This window comes from Cottoperca gobio, chromosome 15 (assembly GCF_900634415.1).
Source record: "Cottoperca gobio chromosome 15, fCotGob3.1, whole genome shotgun sequence".
Lineage (NCBI taxonomy): Eukaryota > Metazoa > Chordata > Actinopteri > Perciformes > Bovichtidae > Cottoperca > Cottoperca gobio.
The window spans coordinates 20,161,206-20,181,968 of NC_041369.1; the positions used below are offsets into that span (position 1 = coordinate 20,161,206).

Here is a 20,763-nt window from a genome sequence, read left to right on the forward strand (position 1 = left end):
CACAAGAAGGCAAAGAGCTTCTGAAGCACATTAGCTGGGAGGAAAATGTTTAGTTATGAGCGTACTGAATTGAACTTTAATTAAGTAGACGTTAATTTTGTTTGCAATTGATTTTCTTAACTCTTGAGCAAAAGTTCTCACGTGCTGAGCCCACCAGATACACTTCAACACATTATTCAACCCACATATCTACTTTAAATGTACCTTTGTCGGGCTAATTATGCTTTACGCGGTAACTGATTTATCTAGCAAGTAGCCGTCAACAACATTAGGCACAGCACACCCATTTTCTATGTGTAATATATAGAATGAACATTCACATATTGACTACACTCCCTGTGGAAATGGATTATGTGTTGTTCATTTAGCTTTTAATAGTGTCAGGACCCTACGGCTGCAGAGCCTCGCTGCATGTAATGCAAGAGAAAATGTGATTCAATTGTTAGCGCATTTGATAGCTTCATCTTTAATGAGTATTGTAGAAAAGCAGGAAAGTACTGATGCAACTGTTGTTGGGTGAATTGTGCTGCTTCTGGATGTAAGAGTGTGAACAATTAATTATCGGGGAATGGATGTTGGCATGCAGGAATGTGGAAGAAGCTTGTTTTGAGCTGATCTTTGTTTCGGCTCTTGCTTCTTGCTATTGATCCCTGATCCAAAGGATTACTACGGAGTGTGTGCAGCAGTGCTTTCACAAAAACATCTACAGAGTGGTAAAAGTTTGGTACAGACGTTACCCTCAGGACGACTTGTAATAGCTTTGGTCATCAATATAATAATCACGTCAGTTAATAAATGATAGTATTGCCTAGCCCAAGTGTTAAAACTTCAATGCCAACACATACACAGGTACATACTGTATATTGAGACATTTATGCTCTACTCACTACAATTGGATAATATGAATACATATTAATCCAATGCAACCTTTTTAAACACAGAGCAAGGCTTGTGCAGACAGAATCATGTATAGATGATTGTTTTTTCCTAGAGGATATTAAGCGATTTTAACAAACTTACTATCACAACTAAGATTTAATAAAAACTAGCCCCTGAGCCCAGTCGATCAGCACGAGTGAGAGAACCATGTATACTGTACCACTGCACATGGCACAAACAACGAGGGCAGTATTCCATTCTATCCACTGTTTGTAGGCGTATCATCTCCGTCGAGAATACATGGGCACACAACTCTGTTATTCTGTAAATGTGGCAGCACTGAAAGGATTTCTTTCATTTTCTTTTATCCCCTAAAACCTCAGGAGAGTGTGTGTGTGTGTGTGTGTGTGTGTGTGTGTGTGTGTGTGTGTGTGTGTGTGTGTGTGTGTGTGTGTGTGTGTGTGTGTGTGTGTGTGTGTGTGTGTGTTAGAAAGTTGTGCTTTAACATGGAATCACCCACATCCTTTTCCCTCCGTCTGCTTCCTTTCTCTTAACAAAGACCACCAATGCACATGCCCCCCCCCCCGTGCATTTTGGAATTGATTATAACTTCCTGCTGATAACTTTAAAACTATAGCACCGTCAGACTCCCAGTTACTGTATGTTGATCCAGTATGAACCACAACGCAGCCACTGGTTCTCCAGCAGCTGTCTCCTGGTTAGTACAAATGACCCTGTATCCAAGAGACGGTGTTTATATACTACTTATATGCAACAGCAAATATGTTTTGTAAGAAGCATAATGCTGTCCAGATTAGATTCCATCAACACAATGAGGAAACATTGTTAATGAACGTATTCCTTTTCTGTAAAGTACATGTTAATTGTTAGTTTATTGTTATGATTATTACTCTGCCTGCATACACTTGTACACCTTCATGCACAGAGCAAAGAGTTTTAATTACACACATTATGACAAGTGCATGGTCTAGTCTCATAACCGTGCAAATAATTCACAGATGGAATATTCTCCCCGTGGAAAATGAACCAACAATGTGAAATTAGCTTGTTGTATGTGGCTGATTAGAAGTATCAGTGTTGGGATTGTGTGGTCTCTCAGAAAGTGACCTCAAATGCTGTTATACCTGTTTTTTTTTATAGATGTAAATAATATGTTAGTTTACATTGTCACAGAGAAAGAGGAGCTCTGTCTACACCCACTGTAATAGACCAGAATACACACAGCTGAGGGCAACACGGCAAACATCTGAAAACACAATTAAAGAACTAGATGACCTGAGTTAATTTGAATATACATCAAATTTACCAACATATCACAAATGTTTGTGTGGGGGGATTAGTTGATTAATTTGTTAGTTCATTGACAAAAAGCTAAAATACTAAAATAGACACTGGTACAATGTAATAACAGATCTGAAATGAATGCTTGTGAGAGACTGATTAAGGGTTGTGGTCATTATAGAAGCCTTTTAGTCGGTATGGGTAGTCCATAGTCCTGCAGCTTTTTCATTATCTTGTCAGCCAGCTTGAACATTTGGAATACAAAATGACCTTCAAGTAATGGCTGTCTGACATCAAAACTGTCTGCTTACAGTAACCTCATTTAAAAGCCAGTGTTGTTGACAGAAGTCAACCGGACTGTTATCGGCGAGAGCCACTCCTGCCCGGGTTACACGAGCATCAGCAGGGTATTATTGCTGCAGGAATGTGCCAGGGATATTTCAGAAGCTGCTCCTTGGAAATCTATAGTGCTGATCTCGGGAGCTGAAGTTTATCTTTGGTGTGGTTATTTGAACTGGCTGACCCTAAACAGCTAAGGAAACATCGCACCTGAAATATTTTTATTTGTGCGGTGTTGCATTTCTAAGGTTTTATCAAGTGAGCAACCACAAAATCAAATCAAATCAAATGTATTTATAGAGCCCAATATCACAAATTATACATTTGTCTCAGTGCGCTTTACAGACTGTACAGGATACGACACCCTCTGTCCTTAGACCCTCTGTCCTTATACCCTCTGTCCTTAGACCCTCTGTCCTTAGACCCTCTGTCCTTATACCCTCTGTCCTTAGACCCTCTGTCCTTAGACCCTCTGTCCTTATACCCTCTGTCCTTAGACCCTCTGTCCTTATACCCTCTGTCCATAGACCCTCTGTCCTTAGACCCTCTGTCCTTACACCCTCTGTCCTTAGACCCTCTGTCCTTAGACCCTCTGTCCTCAGACCCTCTGTCCTTAGACCCTCTGTCCTTAGACCCTCTGTCCTCAGACCCTCTGTCCTTAGACCCTCTGTCCTTATGCCCTCTGTCCTTAGACCCTCTGTCCTTAGACCCTCTGTCCTCAGACCCTCTGTCCTTAGACCCTCTGTCCTCAGACCCTCTGTCCTTAGACCCTCTGTCCTCAGACCCTCTGTCCTCAGACCCTCTGTCCTTAGACCCTCTGTCTTTAGACCCTCTGTCCTTAGACCCTCTGTCCTTACACCCTCTGTCCTTAGACCCTCTGTCCTCAGACCCTCTGTCCTTAGACCCTCTGTCCTTAGACCCTCTGTCCTTAGACCCTCTGTTCTTAGACCCTCTGTCCTCAGACCCTCTGTTCTTAGACCCTCTGTTCTTAGATCCTCTGTCCTTAGACCCTCTGTCCTCAGACCCTCTGTCCTTAGACCCTCTGTTCTTAGACCCTCTGTCCTTAGACCCTCTGTCCTTAGACCCTCTGTCCTCAGACCCTCTGTCTATAGACCCTCTGTCCTTAGACCCTCGCATCGCACAAGGAAACACTTCCTAAAAGAAACCCCATAATTAAAGGGGGAAAAATGGAAGAAACCTCAGGGAGAGCAACTGAGGAGGGATCCCTCTCCCAGGACGGACAGACGTGCAATAGATGTCGTGTGTACAGGATAAACAACATAGTACAAATACAACATTTGACAGAAATTATGTTGTGTTGAAAAAGAGAAAGTTTTGATGAATCCAGGAAAATGTCAAAAAGGCTTCCCGGTGTCCAGCAGGACCAGGGCAACAGGCGCAGCCACGATTCCTGATCCTGACGTAAACTTTATCAGTGGCAACCTGCCACATGAGAGACAGACACTCCGGGGATGATACCCCAGATGATGAGTTAGTAACATACATTTACATAAATGCATACAGATAGAGCGGGAGGGGAGGAGAGAGGAACAGACCATACTGTTCATAAGTCTGCAAAGGTGACATTAGAGTGCTTGTTTTTTATTCAGACAGATGCAGATTTGACCTTTCATTGCTTGAGCGTCTGTTACATATACATGTTTGAGATGAAAGAGATAAGAGTTGGTAACTTGCTGTAGAAGTGAAGTCTCGTTAAACCCTGCAGTATACTCTGGTTGAATATGTTATATTATATGCTATACATTGTTGCAGTGAAAATTCTAATTAAAGTAGAGCATCAAACCTAAAACTCTCCCTCCACACATGTCACATGTTATGAATATCATTCATTAGGTCTATGATGGTCTAATCTGAATTCTTCTCATCTTTTCTCTCCAAAGGTTTAACATCCTCATTAATCGTCGCCTCACTGTACTGGTTTGGACGTCAACATGGGTCGCAGGGATCACTCCCCCCTCCCTGCCTTGAGGGTAGCAGTCGTCGTTGTGTTTCTGCTCCTCAAGCTCCAACTCTCACTGGCCGGCGCTCCCCCTGAGCAGAGCTTGGGTGGCTCCGTTTCAGCGGTGTCCACTAATAAAACTGAATGCAGCAAAGCTGAGGCGTGCTCGAAGGGGGTGGTCCTTCCTATTTGGGAGCCCCAAAACCCATCAATTGGTGACAAAGTGGCCCGGGCAACAGTTTACTTTGTGGCTTTGGTCTACATGTTCCTCGGTGTGTCAATCATCGCAGACCGTTTCATGGCATCAATAGAGGTCATCACGTCACAGGAAAAGGAGATCACTATCAAGAAACCCAACGGAGAAACCACCACCACCACCGTTCGGATCTGGAACGAGACAGTCTCCAATCTCACACTCATGGCTCTGGGCTCTTCGGCTCCCGAGATCCTGCTCTCCGTCATAGAAGTCATAGGTCATGGGTTCGAAGCTGGCACACTGGGCCCCGCCACCATTGTGGGCTCTGCGGCATTTAACATGTTTGTCATCATCGGGCTTTGTGTGTACGTCGTGCCTGACGGCGAGACAAGGAGGGTCAAGCATCTCCGTGTCTTCTTCGTCACGGGCAGCTGGAGTATCTTTGCCTACATTTGGCTCTACCTGATTCTGTGCGTGATCTCGCCCGGCGTTGTGCAGGTGTGGGAGGGGCTGCTCACGTTCTTCTTCTTTCCCATATGTGTGTTGTTCGCCTGGGTGGCCGACCGCCGCCTGCTGTTCTACAAGTATGTGTACAAGCGCTACCGCACTGGCAAGCAGCGTGGTATGATCATCGAGACCGAGGGAGACCGTCCACTTCCTTCCAAGGTATGCTCAGAGGAATTAACACGACTACACAGTATCAGTACACCCATTACTGCTACAGCAGACTGAACTGTCTGTCAAATGGACTGCTTATTTCTTGCTGTCAGAATTCACTTTGGTTAGTACAATAGTCTCATGACCAATAGAAATGATGGACCAACATTATATTTAAGATGAGTTACCCTTTACCATTCATTGAAAGCAAAAGAACCGTATCATTTGTTGGGATGTATCCCTGAAAGACATTACACGTGTCACTCATTCAGAAGCTAAAATGTCTTCATTAGTGTTCAATAAATTACAGTGATACTGGGAGCTCTCTTTCCCAAAATGCATATCAGTTAGAGAACAGCGGACCAGTAGAAGTTAATTAAGCTGTCCTCATACAAACATGCTGTGGAAAAAACAGTGGAGCAGATAAGGCGCTTTATGTAGTCATAAGTGAGCTCATGAGTAAAGTGTATCCGAAACAATTATCTGTATTACTGAGTGGAATCCTGCCAAAGTAAACTCATGCCATGAAGCATATTAATCTACTGCAAACACAAAGATACTTTCTTAAGTATTGTCACTTTTTAATTTCCTGTTTTGATTATTATCTGATGCTTTGTGTGATGTCCCATGCAGAGCATTGTATCTAATTAAATGTTCATTATCTTGGTGTATTTATTCACTACTCAGTTAATTAAAATCTCTTTAGTGTATCTTCTTCCAAAAAGTATTACTGTTACTATTTCTCATGTTTGATTAATAAGAATCAGCTGCATTAGTAAATGAAACGCACTTTCATCTCAACTTCCAGCTAAAACAAATCCCAACAGTATCCCTGAGGGGGTAGACTAATACTTGCCATAGTGCTTAAAGAGCTAAAAGACATTGCATTAATATAACTGCACTCAAAGGAAAACAGGCTTTCAATGAATAAGAGAAGAAGCCCTTTACTTTGGGAGAAACCAATGTCTGACATGTGGTTAACATGTGTAATAAAAGCTGATGCTAGTATCTGACTGTAGTCACACGTACGTTTATCTAAATACAGGGAATTAATCTGTAACTTAGGATATGACTTACACCTACAACATAAACTATACATGTTTTACATTTGTTTGCATGTTTATTATAGGGCATGTTTTGTACCAGCTCTCAACAAACCTCCACGATAACACATGATAATGTTTGTGCTTTCTAAATGCTTATTCCGTGATAAGGTGGACATTGAGATGGATGGGAAGATGCTGAACTCTCATGGTGTTGACTTCCTGGATGGTCCACTGGGTCTGGATATAGATGAGAAGGATCTGGATGAGGATGAGACCCGGAGAGACATGGCCAAGATCCTGAAGGAGCTCAAACAAAAACACCCTGACAAGGAGGTGAGTAATAAAGTCAGAAGGAGAGCGCAGGAAGACATTCTGTCACTGCTGCTCCTGTCACGCTTGTTTTTCTTGTATGGGAAATAAACTCAAACAAAATCAGCAGCAACATGACAAGCAATGGTTTCATCACAACCTCTCAAATTAATTTCATAATGATACATCTACAAAAAATGAAATGGCAAAGGCAGAGGAGGCATTGAATCGATATGTAAATAAAAAGATAAACACCGATACTTCAGCTCTGATATCTGGCTGCTCTGCCTGCCTGTCCCGATGATGCAGTCCTGTTTTTAGTTAGTCTTATAGTGCCTACTTGTGTCTACCTATGCATTACATATATTAAATATCTATGCATGGTAGAGCTGTAATGGAAAGTATAGCATGTGTCGTCTATCACCTACAATACTGCATGGTTTTGGAGATCCACCCTGATGTATTCTAAATTCTAAACCTAAGCTACTGTAGTATCATGAAGATAACAGCATACTGGACTAAAGTCTAGTATGCTCGGCGTACGAAATCTTCTTTCCTCTTTTTCTTTTTCTTTTCATGCCACTGCGTCTTTGCAAACAAAAACATATTGTAGCCATCACATCTGGCGTGACGAGGTTCATTCTACTCAGTACCCCTGCTATTGTTCCGACAAGGTTAACACTAAAAAAGCATAATGGACGCCGCAAGCGTCAAGACAAGCTGCTGAAAGGGCAATTCTTCTCTTTGCTGTAGGGATTAACAATGAGGCTGATTAACCTGTTGTCAAAAACAAGCATTTGACTAACGGTCACGGTTTGACATCAAGTGCTATGATGTTGCATGTCTTACTTTGTGTCGTACTGTATGAAGGGCTACTGCAATAGATGTTGTTTGACCAGCAGTACATCTGTAGCGGATACAAGTTGGACCTCAAAGCTCTAAAATGAGTCCTCGTTTCCCCACCATATCCACTTTATGTTTGTAATCTAGATATTAATAATGGTGCAGGCTGACTTAACAGGAGAGGAGAGAAACTGCTCCTGATGACTTATTTAGCGGACTATACAGTACATAGTGTCCCTTCTTTAGGAAGACTTAAATTCTTTATGTTACTTAAAATAAAGGTGGCACATTTTTAATTGCTACCACTAGCCAGCAATCATATCCAGGCTGTTTACATTGTCTGCTAAGGCGTTATGTACTCTCCTCTCTGTAAAAAGAATAAGATCATTAACAAGTTTATGTTTACGTAATATATCACAAGCAGTGATTTAGAGCAGAGATTAAACTCTTAACCGTAACTATGTTTAGAATCTTTTACGTCACCAACTTTAATTCAACCTATGAAAGCTCTAATTAGCTTAGTTGTTTCTTTAACCAGGAAAAAGGTAATTATGTGATCTCCTCCATTAATTTACGGATAGGAGTGGAATACTCGTTGGGTGAGGAAAGGATGGAAAGGAGGAATAATGACTAAACCTTGGGTTCGACCCAGGCATTCAGTGCTTCTCTCAGGGATATCTAAGCAGGATGGATGGTTGCTGCCATAGGAGCTGAGCCTCTTAATAAAAGAACACTTCTCTACTTATGAAATTTCCATTCATTACCATTTCATTTGGCACATCATGTACAGCTGTAGTCTAATGCATATTACTCAGTGTAACTAAATCACAGATGCTGTTAATGGCAATGCTCTGTTGGCATATTATAACAGTATGACTTATTATAAGATCACTGTTCTTTGACAATGTCAGGTTCACCCACATGACACAGCATTAGACCAATAGACAAGTTAGATAAAGTAGACAAGTGTTTTATTAGATGAACTCTGTGATTCAGCCAGCGTTCAATAATGTTCTCCTATTTAATCAGACGAGTTGACTAAGAGGACATTCTTTCCCACAATAAAAGATCCTTCGCCAGCAGTCTGGGGTCTAGATTTTATGGTGGAGCAACATTTAAAAACAGCTGCCATGTCCACTGATCAAGCTGTACAAAAACCTTTTTAAACTGTGTTTGTGTGCTTTCATGTTTTCTCTTACTAGGTGGAACAACTCATTGAGCTCGCCAACTACCAAGTCCTGAGCCAGCAGCAGAAGAGCCGTGCTTTCTACCGATGCCAGGCCACCCGGCTGATGACAGGTGCTGGCAACATCCTGAAGAAACACGCCGCCGATCAGGCACGGAAAGCCGTCAGCATGCACGAGGTGCGCTCTGATATCGGTGATAACGACCCCATATCTAAGATCTTTTTTGAGCCCTGTTCTTACCAGTGCCTTGAGAACTGCGGCACAGTGGCGGTGAACGTGATGCGACGTGGTGGTGATCTGGGCAAAACGATTTCTGTGGACTACCGGACAGAAGATGGCACGGCCAACGCTGGCTCGGACTACGAGTTCACAGAGGGCATGGTGGTCTTCAAGGCTGGCGAGACGATGAAGGAGATCCGTGTGGGGATCATTGACGATGACATCTTTGAAGAGGATGAAAACTTCCTGATCCACCTTTCCAATGTGAAGGTGTTGACATCAGAAGGCGAGGAGCCCGAGGAATGCGAGTCCGCTAATCACGTGGACTCAATGGCGTGTATCGGCTTACCCGCCACAGCGACCGTTACCATCTTTGACGACGACCATGCAGGTATCTTTACGTTTGAGGAGTCTGCATTCCATGTGAGCGAGAGCGTTGGCACCATGGAGGTGAAGGTGCTGAGAACGTCGGGGGCTCGCGGCGTGGTCACGCTGCCGTACAAGACGGTAGAGGGAACGGCACGAGGCAGCGGAGAGGACTTCGAAGACATTCACGGCATCCTGGAATTTCAGAACGATGAGATCTTGTGAGTAACTTTGATCAATCTACCTTGAATTTGAGTCATAACTGTTAAGTTTATTCATGCGGATATTTATCAGCTTCACTGTCATTATCTGCTTGTTTTTTAAATTATGTTTCACGCTCTGTGTCAGTGTGATGTTGCAAGTGTTGTTGCTGACGATGTGAGGGTGTGAGTGTGATGTGGTGGTCACGATAACCGGCGAGGCGGACTGCTCATTGTGGACAACATCAACAGTTCCCCAGCCCTTTATACCTTGTCTCTACTTTCTATCTTGACTCATTCATTCTCTTCTTTAATCTTCATCAGTCCATTCCTCTTTGCTTTGGATTCTGTTGTGCTGCTGTTTTAGTCTTCTGTGAATCTGCTGGGTTCTATTGATTTCTACACTGTATTTCTGCACAGTCAGCACATTAGGTTTAGCTTGTGAGTTGTGCAGCCAAGAAGTTGGGAAACTGGGTTATTTATTGGACGGTTGATGGTTTGAATGTTAAGTAGACAGATTGTCAAGACATGGACAATGAATAAGAAGTGTTGAAGTTTCCTTAAGCAAGGCACTTAAAAGGAAAACCTAGAGGAACTGGTTGCTGGAAGCAGTACATGAATCAAACAAGCAGCAGGGAATCGGGGCAAAGCTAAGAAGGAGCATCTATCTACACAACTTCATTTGGATACACAAAGGCTAATAAAAAAGCTGCCCTTTTAGGTGTCTTTTATACTGTGTGAAAACTTCCCAGAGCAACGACTCACGCAGTAGAGGCTTTTTGTTGTTGTCTTGTTCTGTGTAAAAAAGAACTTAAAATGCCATTTAAGGATCCCTGCTGTTAAATGGCACAGCCAAAGTTCAAAGCTCTTCTTAGCCAGACGCAGAGGCCTTATTATCTGATGGTGAGTCACGGTCAGGTCCGTGATTGCTATTTGACCACGTATCAGGAAGTTTTTCCCCGCAGTGGTGATTTTGCTCACAGCCAGAGACTGTGACATCCGGCCCCACTCACCGTGTGGGGAACTAGCTCCAGCTATCAAATGTTTGTACAATGCTGCAACCAAACCTAATTTCAAAGTCCTCTTTTGTTCTATACATCTTTTATTGTGAAAACTACTGCTGTGAATACATATGTATGTGTTTGATCATTACTAGACAGCAGCTGGTAATGTATTACGATGACTGGCAGTTCTGTAGAATTGATAGGAATTGGTTCCAAATACCAGCATCAGGTGAGTGCTGACATTTTAATTATGCATTATTGTATGTTAAAGTGTCTTAACGTTCTTAATGGTAAAGCTTGTAAACGGTAGACATCAAGGTTGTAGCATCATATTGCAAACAGGCTCAATGATAATTGCATTTTTAAATGGATCCATCAGTGCAAATGTACTTTCTTATAGGTTCATGTTGTCGATTTCAATTTATTTCTGTGGTTCATAGCCATTTGAAGTACCAGTACTGAGACGCTTGTGATTACTGTTAATATGAATCTTGTGTTTTTATTGACCACCATCGAATAGATGCCTTTGTTGAAGCTGTTTGGACATATGCACACATTCAATACTTAATATAAGAACATCCTCCATATGGCGATGTTCTCACAATGACAGGCGGAATTGCTGTGTTGTCACAAAACACTTAACTGGTGCAAAATGATTGTTGTCTACCGGTCTCTCTCACACTTTTTCCCCTCATTTAGCAAGGTGGGTGTGTTCACAATGTCACCACAAATTACTGTTTGCAGTAAAGCCTTCTCACGGTGGCCTTTAGTCCTGCTGGGCTTGTAGCTTTACTGAGAATACAATAAACTTCACAGCTTCCAGCAGTTTGCCTTTTTTACTGTTTGCGCCATTTGCTAGTTTATAGGAGCAGGCTTTAAGAACGCCCTCGACCATTTGAACTCATTCATTATTAGAGAACATTGGCTGAATGAATATCTTTAAGGGATATTTCTTCTTTGCCTTTTTATAAAGCTTGAGGTTGAGAACGGCTTCTGCTGTGGACCTGTAAAGCTGATGTTATGGGACTATAGAAATAAGCTAGACTTGTAGAGCTCTGTCTGTTTCTAGCTGGCAGCCATTAGTTTTAGTTACAAGTAGTGCTTACAGTGCCTGTTCAGATTGTTTGTGAGAAAGGAGGGCTGCAATGACATGAAACAAAGTGTGCTGTCATGATGAATGAATGGGAGACATACGGTCTGACTAACAGTAGTCCAAAACTTTCTCCCTCTGTCTCCCTTTCTTCTGTTTTTTGGTCAGATTTGAAGCAGATGTCTGCAAGGCTGGCTTTTTCAGCCTGTGGCGGACTGCATAGTTTCCATAGCTTATAGCTCTTACAGCCAGGACTAAGTGGGTTTTAATAACGCTTTGTCCAAATCAAATGATGGACTGTCCTTCATCATGGTTACTGTGTGTGTATTCTCATGTGTACGTGTGTTTCCTAGAGGAACAGAATGACTGTAAACTATAGTTCTAGCGCCTGAAGTGAAACACATTTTGACTGTTGCTCCATCTACATGTAGGAACAAGGCATTTTGTAATCACACGTCTTTCAACCACTTAACCTCTAACTGCCCCTCTAAATCCTACCTGCTGAATTTATGATATGATCTTTATTAGCCTAGTTTATTACATAAAGTAGCATATTGAGTAATACAAATATGTTTACATGTTTGAGCCTACAAATAATGACCCTAGGTGAGCCTTAGAGGCATTCAATAGGTAGGAAATAGGAACATGCTGCCCTGTTATGTGTCTTCCGGGTAAAGTTTCACACCTTTTTAATGAGATGCAAGTTAAAAATAGCTGCTGTGGACATAAGGCCATTTACTAGGTTGTGCTGACAGAAACTGTAAGCTCAGTAAACCTACATGTAAAATGTAGGACACAGTAAAGAATATTGTAAGTATGTATAGCCTGAAGAAATGACCAGGATAGGCTTTTTTTTTTTAAATGTGAATTCCCATAGAAATACACATTATGAGTCGTCAACGAGCCGCTGGGGCCCTGAGTCTGTCCCTGCAGGGAACAGCAGAGGACGTTTTAGCTACAAAAAGGAATTACAAAATAGATGATCTAAATAGGATTGCCTCGAGGCTGGTTGTACCCTGATTCTGTTTCTCTGGTGGAAAGAGGGAGGGAGAGATGTAGGGAAGGTACAGTTATATGGAAACGTGAATGTAAATCGAGGAAGAGAGGTGAGGGAGAAAGGTTTTGGACTTTTCCATTCTTACATTTCTTTCCATTTGACTTCCTCCTCTCTGGCCTTTACATTTCTCTTTCTTGCTGTCCGTAAGAGGCACTGTGCAATTTGTCTCCTTAATAGTTTGTGAAGGCTCTGGTGTGGTCTCCGAAAGATGTTAAGGCACATGTGTGTGTTTGTGTGTGTGTGTGAGGGAAATGGAGAGGGTGAGAGAAATAAGGAGAGCACACAGACAACCTAATAGCACTCAGCAGTGTCAAATTATCTCTGTATCTGTCTTCAATGCAGTATATCACAGAAAAGTCCAGTTCAGTCCTGCATGTGTGTGTGTTGGGGGGGGGCTTAATGCACCAATACAGATGCCAGAAGCCTATTTACTAGTACTACTGCTACTATGATTGCAGTTAAGACTACACTATATCATATATATATATATATATATATATATATATATATATATATATATATATATATATATATATACTGGGACAACTGATACCTCTATAACTGCATCTATTGTTATTATTACTGTTGTTATTACACTGCTACTACATTACTTATGTTTCTAAAACCATTAAAACACTCTTAACAAGTTATTTGATCAGTTACAAAAAAATACTTTTCTTCAATATGACATGATTTCACCTGGCTCTTAAACAAGTGTCACTTTCAGGCTTCTTGAAAGAAAATGTCTATTAAGGGATTAAGTGAATTGAAAATTGTAGGCTGGCTTTGTGAGGTTAGAATAAAGTATCATTGGAAAATAATCACATGCATCGATAGAAACAGCTCTAACGAGTGACACTGCATTGGAAATATGTAGTTATTTTACCCACACACAAGATCTAACCTCAGTATTCCTCCTCACACACATCTACTACAAACTAGCATCATACCTGTCACAAGTGTTGTCCAGAGCACCTTCCAGCACCCTAAGTAGCTCTATTTATATTATAGATCGTCCTGTGTGAATCACCAGACCAATTAATCCAAAATATGTCAGCAATTCTTTATATTTTTTTCAAAGCTGTTGCATTTGAAACTGTATTTTTAGAGACGAGGGCAGTCAGCTTTAATATCTCCAGTGTCATGTTGGTCTGTAAAATGTACAATGAACGCACGCTGTGTGGTTCCTTAATGAAGCAGTGTTTCACACAAACAGACACATTAAGGTCAAAAGAGTTAAGAAAACAGAGCGAGCAGGTGGATGCACACACACATTCATGCATACTCACATACTTGTCAATACATGCACATATACACACCCTGGTTGTGCACACACTCGTGCAGAAACACACCACAAACCAGTACAAATGTGCACTCCTTTTGCTACATAACTTGGTTTTGACGTGTCCCTTTTTTCACCCTGTGACTTATACATGGATTCCACACACACACACACACACACACACACACACACACACACACACACACACACACAAACATGGACCCAATTATACAATTTCCATAAACAGGGCAGCTAGTGGGAAAACATGGTACAGTCGAGAATCAAATTAGGCCTCCTCCTACACACAAACAACACACACACACACACACACACACACACACACACACACACACACACACACACACACACACACGCACACACCACCCAGCTGACTGGGACTTCACACTCCAGTAACCAGCACAGATTGGCCTTTTTAGATGCATGCTTAGAAGCTATAGGAACGTGGGTTGTGTGTATGGGGTGGTATAGCAATCAGACTTTTGCATATAGAATGTTATTTTGCAGGTAGAAGTGGATTTTGATTTGTGGTAACTCTGAAATGGCATTTTGTTCGTGTTTAGGGTGACGTGAAGTGGCAGTGACTGTCGGCTTGAAAAATAATTCGGACAAATTTGCCCCAAGTCTGACATCACAAAGCTGTAGAGGAGGTGTAGGGAGGTGGTTGTGGACGCTGTTTGACCATGCAACACACATGTGTACACACATACACTCAAATACTCCTTTACACTCCTTTATTAGAGAAGCATTTGATGGTAATGAGCCGTGATGAGCACGCATACACACTCCATCCTTCTGTGGCAGCAGTACCATTAGTAGAAAACACTGAATTAATTAGCCGGGGAAGATATCAAGTGTTGTGGGAGAGCCACATTGTTATGTAATAGAGGACAGATGATTAAAAGTGTGTGTGTGTGTGTGTGTGTGTGTGTGTGTGTGTGTGTGTGTGTGTGTGTGTGTGTGTGTGTGTGTGTGTGTGTGTGTGTGTGTGTGTTGGCCAGGCCTGTGTATTGTCTTTGATTTGCATTTGTTTTAATAAATTATTCTGTGGCACTGAACAACTGTAAAATGATTTCTGTATGAAGCTACATTTACGCATACTCAACACACACACACACATAAACACACACACACACGCACACACACAGAGGTTGTGCCTCATGAGGTGTGAAGGTTGTGTTCTCATGTTACAGAGTACATGGTAATAACACCTCTCTTGGCAGAAGACCCACACCTGTCACTGTGTGTGTGTGTGTGTGTGTGTGTGTGTGTGTGTGTGTGTGTGTGTGTGTGTTTGCAAAAGCTTGTATTAACTGCATGAATTTGACTGAGAGCATAAAAGCGACCATGCATGTGCTTAACTGCTTAAATGTAACACTGATACTTGGACAGAAAACAATTCAGCTTCATTTCTGATGATTAAATAATAATTGTAGTAATCGAGGAACATTTCCTGCTAACTTCTTGACAAATGTTTAAATGTTCTTGCTTTGCTCAGACTTAGACTTTGGATGAGAATCAGAGCTGTATATGTCACGTGTAGAATCAGAAACTAAAGACAAACATGGCCGCAGCATGTGAGAGGAAACAAAGTAGAGACTGACATCATGTCTTGGCATTTTCTCACCACCCTTCCCGCAAAAGTCAGCTTTTATCTCGAGCCGGCTGCCACAGTTTCTTCTCATGAAGAAGTGCAATCAATGTTTCACAATCTCTTTCCAAGATCAATGAAGTAGTTGTTTGTGTATGTGTCCTTTTGTTGGTTCACTGCATACAAAGTTTACAACAATATGTCGGTGCCGGAAAAGAAAATGTAACTAACCTTCATTTTAAACAGACAATTCCATAAGAATAAGGCGAGAGTTGGACACTGAATGATAGTTCGGGTCATATGAGTGTGAAGATTAGCCTATTCAGTCTCTCTTTTACAACAGGAAACAGGGGGAGGGAGAGAGAGAGAGAGAGAGAGAGAGAGAGAGAGAGAGAGAGAGAGAGAGAGAGAGAGAGAGAGAGAGAGGAGAATAGCAGGGAGGGCAGGTCAGCAGCTTGACAAATGAGCCCGAACCAGCTGCCTCCACAAAACACCATTGCCTTGGCAACTGCTGGGATGGAGCGAGCGAGAATGAGAAAAGGAGAGACTCTGAAAGAGACGGAGAAGGGATGCAGAGCGAGAGAGTGATAAAAGACATGAGAGGGTGGTCTGGTGTAGAGCGATAGAGAGGAGGAGAGGAGGAGAGAGTGAGACACCAGATGGGAAACTATATTTTCTCGTTATTTGTTCTTATTGCTGCCAGATGTGTCCTCTCATTATGTTAAATGTTCAGATTTACTGATTGTGATCTATCAGTGCGAACAAGAGGGCATGAGTCATTTTGAGATAATAAAATTAGGATGCTTGTTACAACTGCTTCATGCAATGTAAAAGTAATGTCACATGACATTTTGATGTGAATGAACTTGGCGCAGATTGTAACAACACGCACACTTTATGCAATCTCTCACATAATGGATGCAGTTTGTTCCTCCATGTTTACCAGAAGATCAGAAGTAGTTATTATGAGTAAAATCAAAAGAAAAAGATAACACAGTACCACCCACGCTCTTTGTTTTACAGGTAACTTCCTTCTAACCTTTTCACCATCCCTCTTACAACACTGATTTTAATGGCCGTGTCACATTTCCTGTTCACAAACTGTGCCATCCAGCCCATTCAGCTGCTTGAAGAATGGGTTATCCCATCAAACAGCCACACCCATTACTCCGTCACTGCTCCGTTTACAATTCCTCTGCACCGCTTGGTAAATTCAGCCCTTGTTGAACAGGCTGAGACCTGATTTCTAACATCTGACTTTGTAGCTGGGAGGTGTGGATCTCGCTGAGTGAGGCTTACAGACAGGAGGGTGGGACGGCCCAAAACAAAGCAGTGGGTATAAATCTCCTTCAGGTCTTCAAAGGGAGGACAAACGTCTGTGGTTACTCGCACAAATGTACTCTGCATGTCGCAAAATCAAAGCTTTTATTGTGAAAAGCCAGAGGATAAGGCTTTATCTCACATCTGAAGATGTTAGTTTTAAAAGATAAAACAATGTGGCAAGTGGACTCTTGCTGTGATGAGAAACATTCAAGGATTGATTCTGCTTTGCTTCATGTTACAAGACCAGAATCGGTGATTACTTGCCTTGGTGCATTGTCCAATCAGATGTATTCATGTTGGGCATTAACCACAAAGGCGTAAGACAAAGTGATGTCAGAATTTAGGCATCTCTTATTGCCAAGTACTAGATCCTATTCATATGTTAACAAGGAACCTTTCTGTGTACTATGTATCCACACAATTAAGCATTAAACTCCTTGTTCACTCTCTCTTTCTTTAATAAGAGCGCCGGTATATTCCCCGGCCTGTCTGCCTGTCTGCTCTAAGTAGTTTTAATGGATGAGTATGAACAGGCTAATACTATTATGCTGATGTTAATTTTTTGGCAAGCGGGGCCTGTGATATTGAAACTGAATCTCACCGGGTTATTTATCCTCAGCGTCAGTCGCACCGCAGAGGCAGGAAAACTGCCAAATGTGTGTGTATATGTGTGTGTTTGTGTATATGAAATTGACAGGTCAATTGAAACAGATGTATCATCATTGTTCATGCCCTGGGTTGTTTGAATTGAATGTGTTAAATGTCTCGTGTGTCCTGCTACCTGAAACCTGACACTTTGTTGGGTCCCTTAAGACCTTTAAAGTTTAGCTCGGGCTGTTTTCTTAAAGCCCGGGGCTAAGGTCGTGCTCAGGTCTGGTTATTTTTGGGTTATGATGTCCTTATGTGCCTTGTGATTCAAGTACGATGGCCAGCAGGAAAAACGGAGAGATCGTATCCTGTATGTCGGAACTAATGGATGTTACGAAACTAGCTAAAGGGGAGCTTCTTAAAATCTCCAGTGATTTAGGGAAGACTTCTTCAGTGTGGGAACAATATGACCTGAATGACCACTCACCACCGATCACACCTGTACATAGTTTTGGTCTGGATTATAGTATTTGTCATGTCCAGATGTCATTTTTTTTTAATTTTGTTTAAAAGGGTAAAGCAAAGGGAATATTTATTTATTTTATTTTTAATTATTATTATAATGTATTTATTTTTTTACTTCTTTTTTTATTTATTTTTTATTTTTTCATTATTATTATTATTAAGATGTTGCAGTGTCATGAGAAAAACCTCATCTGTGGCAAAAGCACATATATTTAACTAGATCAATACATTGGATCAGGTCTCAGGTTTGACAGTATGATGAAGTGGTCAGGTCGGTGCCTGTTGATGTTTGATGATGACTTCTCGTCTCAGTTTTATGCCCTTGCAGACTATTAGTGTATTTGTGTATGTGTTATATTCTGTTCATCAATACAAGTTAGGAAGACCACATTTTTTACAACAAACTCAAGTGTGTGTCTGTGTGAGTTCATGCCTGTTTTCAATTTGTCCATTAACACCTGCTCCGCATGCAGAACACGCCGACTTTACTAGTTCCCTTTTCTTCTCTTTTTTTTCCTCAGCATGCCGTTCTATTAGTGCAGTGTTGCTGCGGGTAACCGCGGCAATGCCTGGTGCAGTATGCGGTCAAACGCTGCCAGTTGTAGTAAAAGCTCAGAACATTTCATGCTCTGCTGGGCCCCTCTATCTATCTCTCTCTTTTTCTTTGCCGCTAATTTTATTGCACTGACAGAGAGTGAAGCGAGAGAGGGAAGGAGAGAAAGAGAGGGACGGAGAAATCAATGGAGTAAAGAAATACTGGACTGATACAGTAAAGACCGTGAAGAAATTATTGAAAGCAAAGACAAGGGGAGAAAGGAAGGAGAGCAGAGAGACAAACAAGGGGAAAGAGAATGAAACAAATACCCTTCATCCTCACTTCCTCTCCTCTCCTATATCTCTCCATCTAAAATCTCTTGCACGGCCCATCCCTCCCCTCCCTACATGTATTACAGACCATTCAATTGTATCTATATAAACTTTAATATATAATTGTCAAATGAGTTGTAACACATTGATACATCCACTATAGCATGAAACACACTCCCATCAGCCTCAGCTGTACTTTAGTTTTTAGTTAAGTCCTAACTAGCAAATGTGACAGTGCTAACACAGTACAATAAAACACTAAATATACCGGCAGCATGTTAGCATTGTCATTGTTAGCATTTAGCTCAAAGCACAGCTGTGCCTAAGCAAAGCCTCATGACGCTGGCTGAAGACAATTAGTCTTGCTAGGCTCTGTTAGCATGTTCATTTGGAAACTGATAACCTACAGGACCTTGGTGAACATTATTCAAACTCTGTTAATGTCAAATGGTCCAAACCATTTCTTTGGTTCATCTATAACACATCCCTACATTGTGTTTTTGTTTTACTTATTCACTCTGTTTTCTACCCTGTCCCTTTTTTTCCATCTCCGCATTGCATAGGAAAGAGAGTGACTCAGTAACTTGTATTTTAAATGAGCTACTGTTCCTCTATTCTCACCCCTTCCCACTTCCCCTCATTCAATCTTTTTCTTTCACTTTGATAAACAGAGATGTCCGCTGGAAGTGAGCAGCATAAATCTGCTACAATATAATCACACATGATAGCCGATGGATCAAATCTCTTAGCTGGAACTCAGCTGTGTTTGTCTTTGTACACTTTCCATTGATTCAAGTCTCACGTCATAGGATATCTAGAAGTGCTTCTCTGCTGTTTTTCTTTCCCTTTTCCTTCACCTCCCCCTTCATGCACCCTGTGTGACAATTTAATGTTTACAACACGTTAACATAGCCGGCATAGTTTTGGCCAAGGGGAACCTTTCCAAAAAAAGGATGAGACTATGTTTGGACTAATGCTTCGACAGATGTGGGAGATGATGTAAGGAGTCCAGTGTTTGGCTGCAAACCTGATGCACAACTGTGGAGGGATTGTTGCAGTTGTATTTTAGAGTATATCTTGAGAAGGAAAAAGCGCTGCATCACATTAGCCACTTATTAGTGCGTATGGAGGGTACTTAGAAAGATCTACATGTATTCAAAATCCTCATAAGGTGAATTGAAAGGAAAGTAAAGACAGTAAAAGTAAGAACATTTAACTTGACCGCAACCACAGTGGAAATGTGCAAACAAGCCGTTGCCTGGTGATATTCTCCAACATACAATTTGCCATTTACCATTTTATTTAGTGTTCGTGTCAATCTTTGTTGATCTTGTATTTTAATATGTTGAAGCGAGCACTCTCACTTTGAAGCAAGCCGCTTCCAGCTTCTCCCCCGTTGCCACTGAGTATTATGTTTTCCTGGTTCAATAGTTTGTTAGGTTCGTTTGCTGAGGTAGATGACACATTTTCAATTCTCTAATCTGGCGTACAACCACTGGATTATTGGAGGATACACCACTAAAGGCCCGTTAATAATATGGATGTTGGTGAGAAGGAAACCTGGGATAGACTGTGTTGCCAGTGGCCTAAAGGTTTAGAGGAGTAGCTTTTTGATTTTGGAAGATGGCCAGATCAAATCCTCAAATGAGCTGGAACAATGTGGGCGGGTGAGTTGTCGACAACAATTGGAATTGATCTCCCTTGTGTCCAGCAGCAGAGGCCTGGAGTCCCGGGAAGCTCCACGTGTGAATTTGCAAGAATGTAAATGAGGTAGTTACTGGGGAAAAGCATCCGTGTCCTGCTTGTCCTTGGATACACAGACTTGAGGAAATATGTTAAGAGAGCCCTTTCAGTACATTTAATCAATCGGACTTTCCTTTCTCAAACGTACAGGTTCAATATTGTACATTTCATA

At 41.6% G+C, this 20,763-nt stretch overlaps 1 protein-coding gene across 1 annotated transcript in view; it reads left to right on the forward strand.

The window, feature by feature from the left end:
• slc8a1b (solute carrier family 8 member 1b) overlaps positions 1-20,763 on the forward strand; it is a 125,326-nt gene that overhangs the window by 10,227 nt on the left and 94,336 nt on the right. The window contains 3 exon segments of the mRNA XM_029449121.1: positions 4,422-5,342; positions 6,548-6,712; positions 8,734-9,524. Of these exon segments, the coding sequence (XP_029304981.1) occupies positions 4,473-5,342; positions 6,548-6,712; positions 8,734-9,524 (1,826 nt within the window). The 5' untranslated portion in view covers positions 4,422-4,472.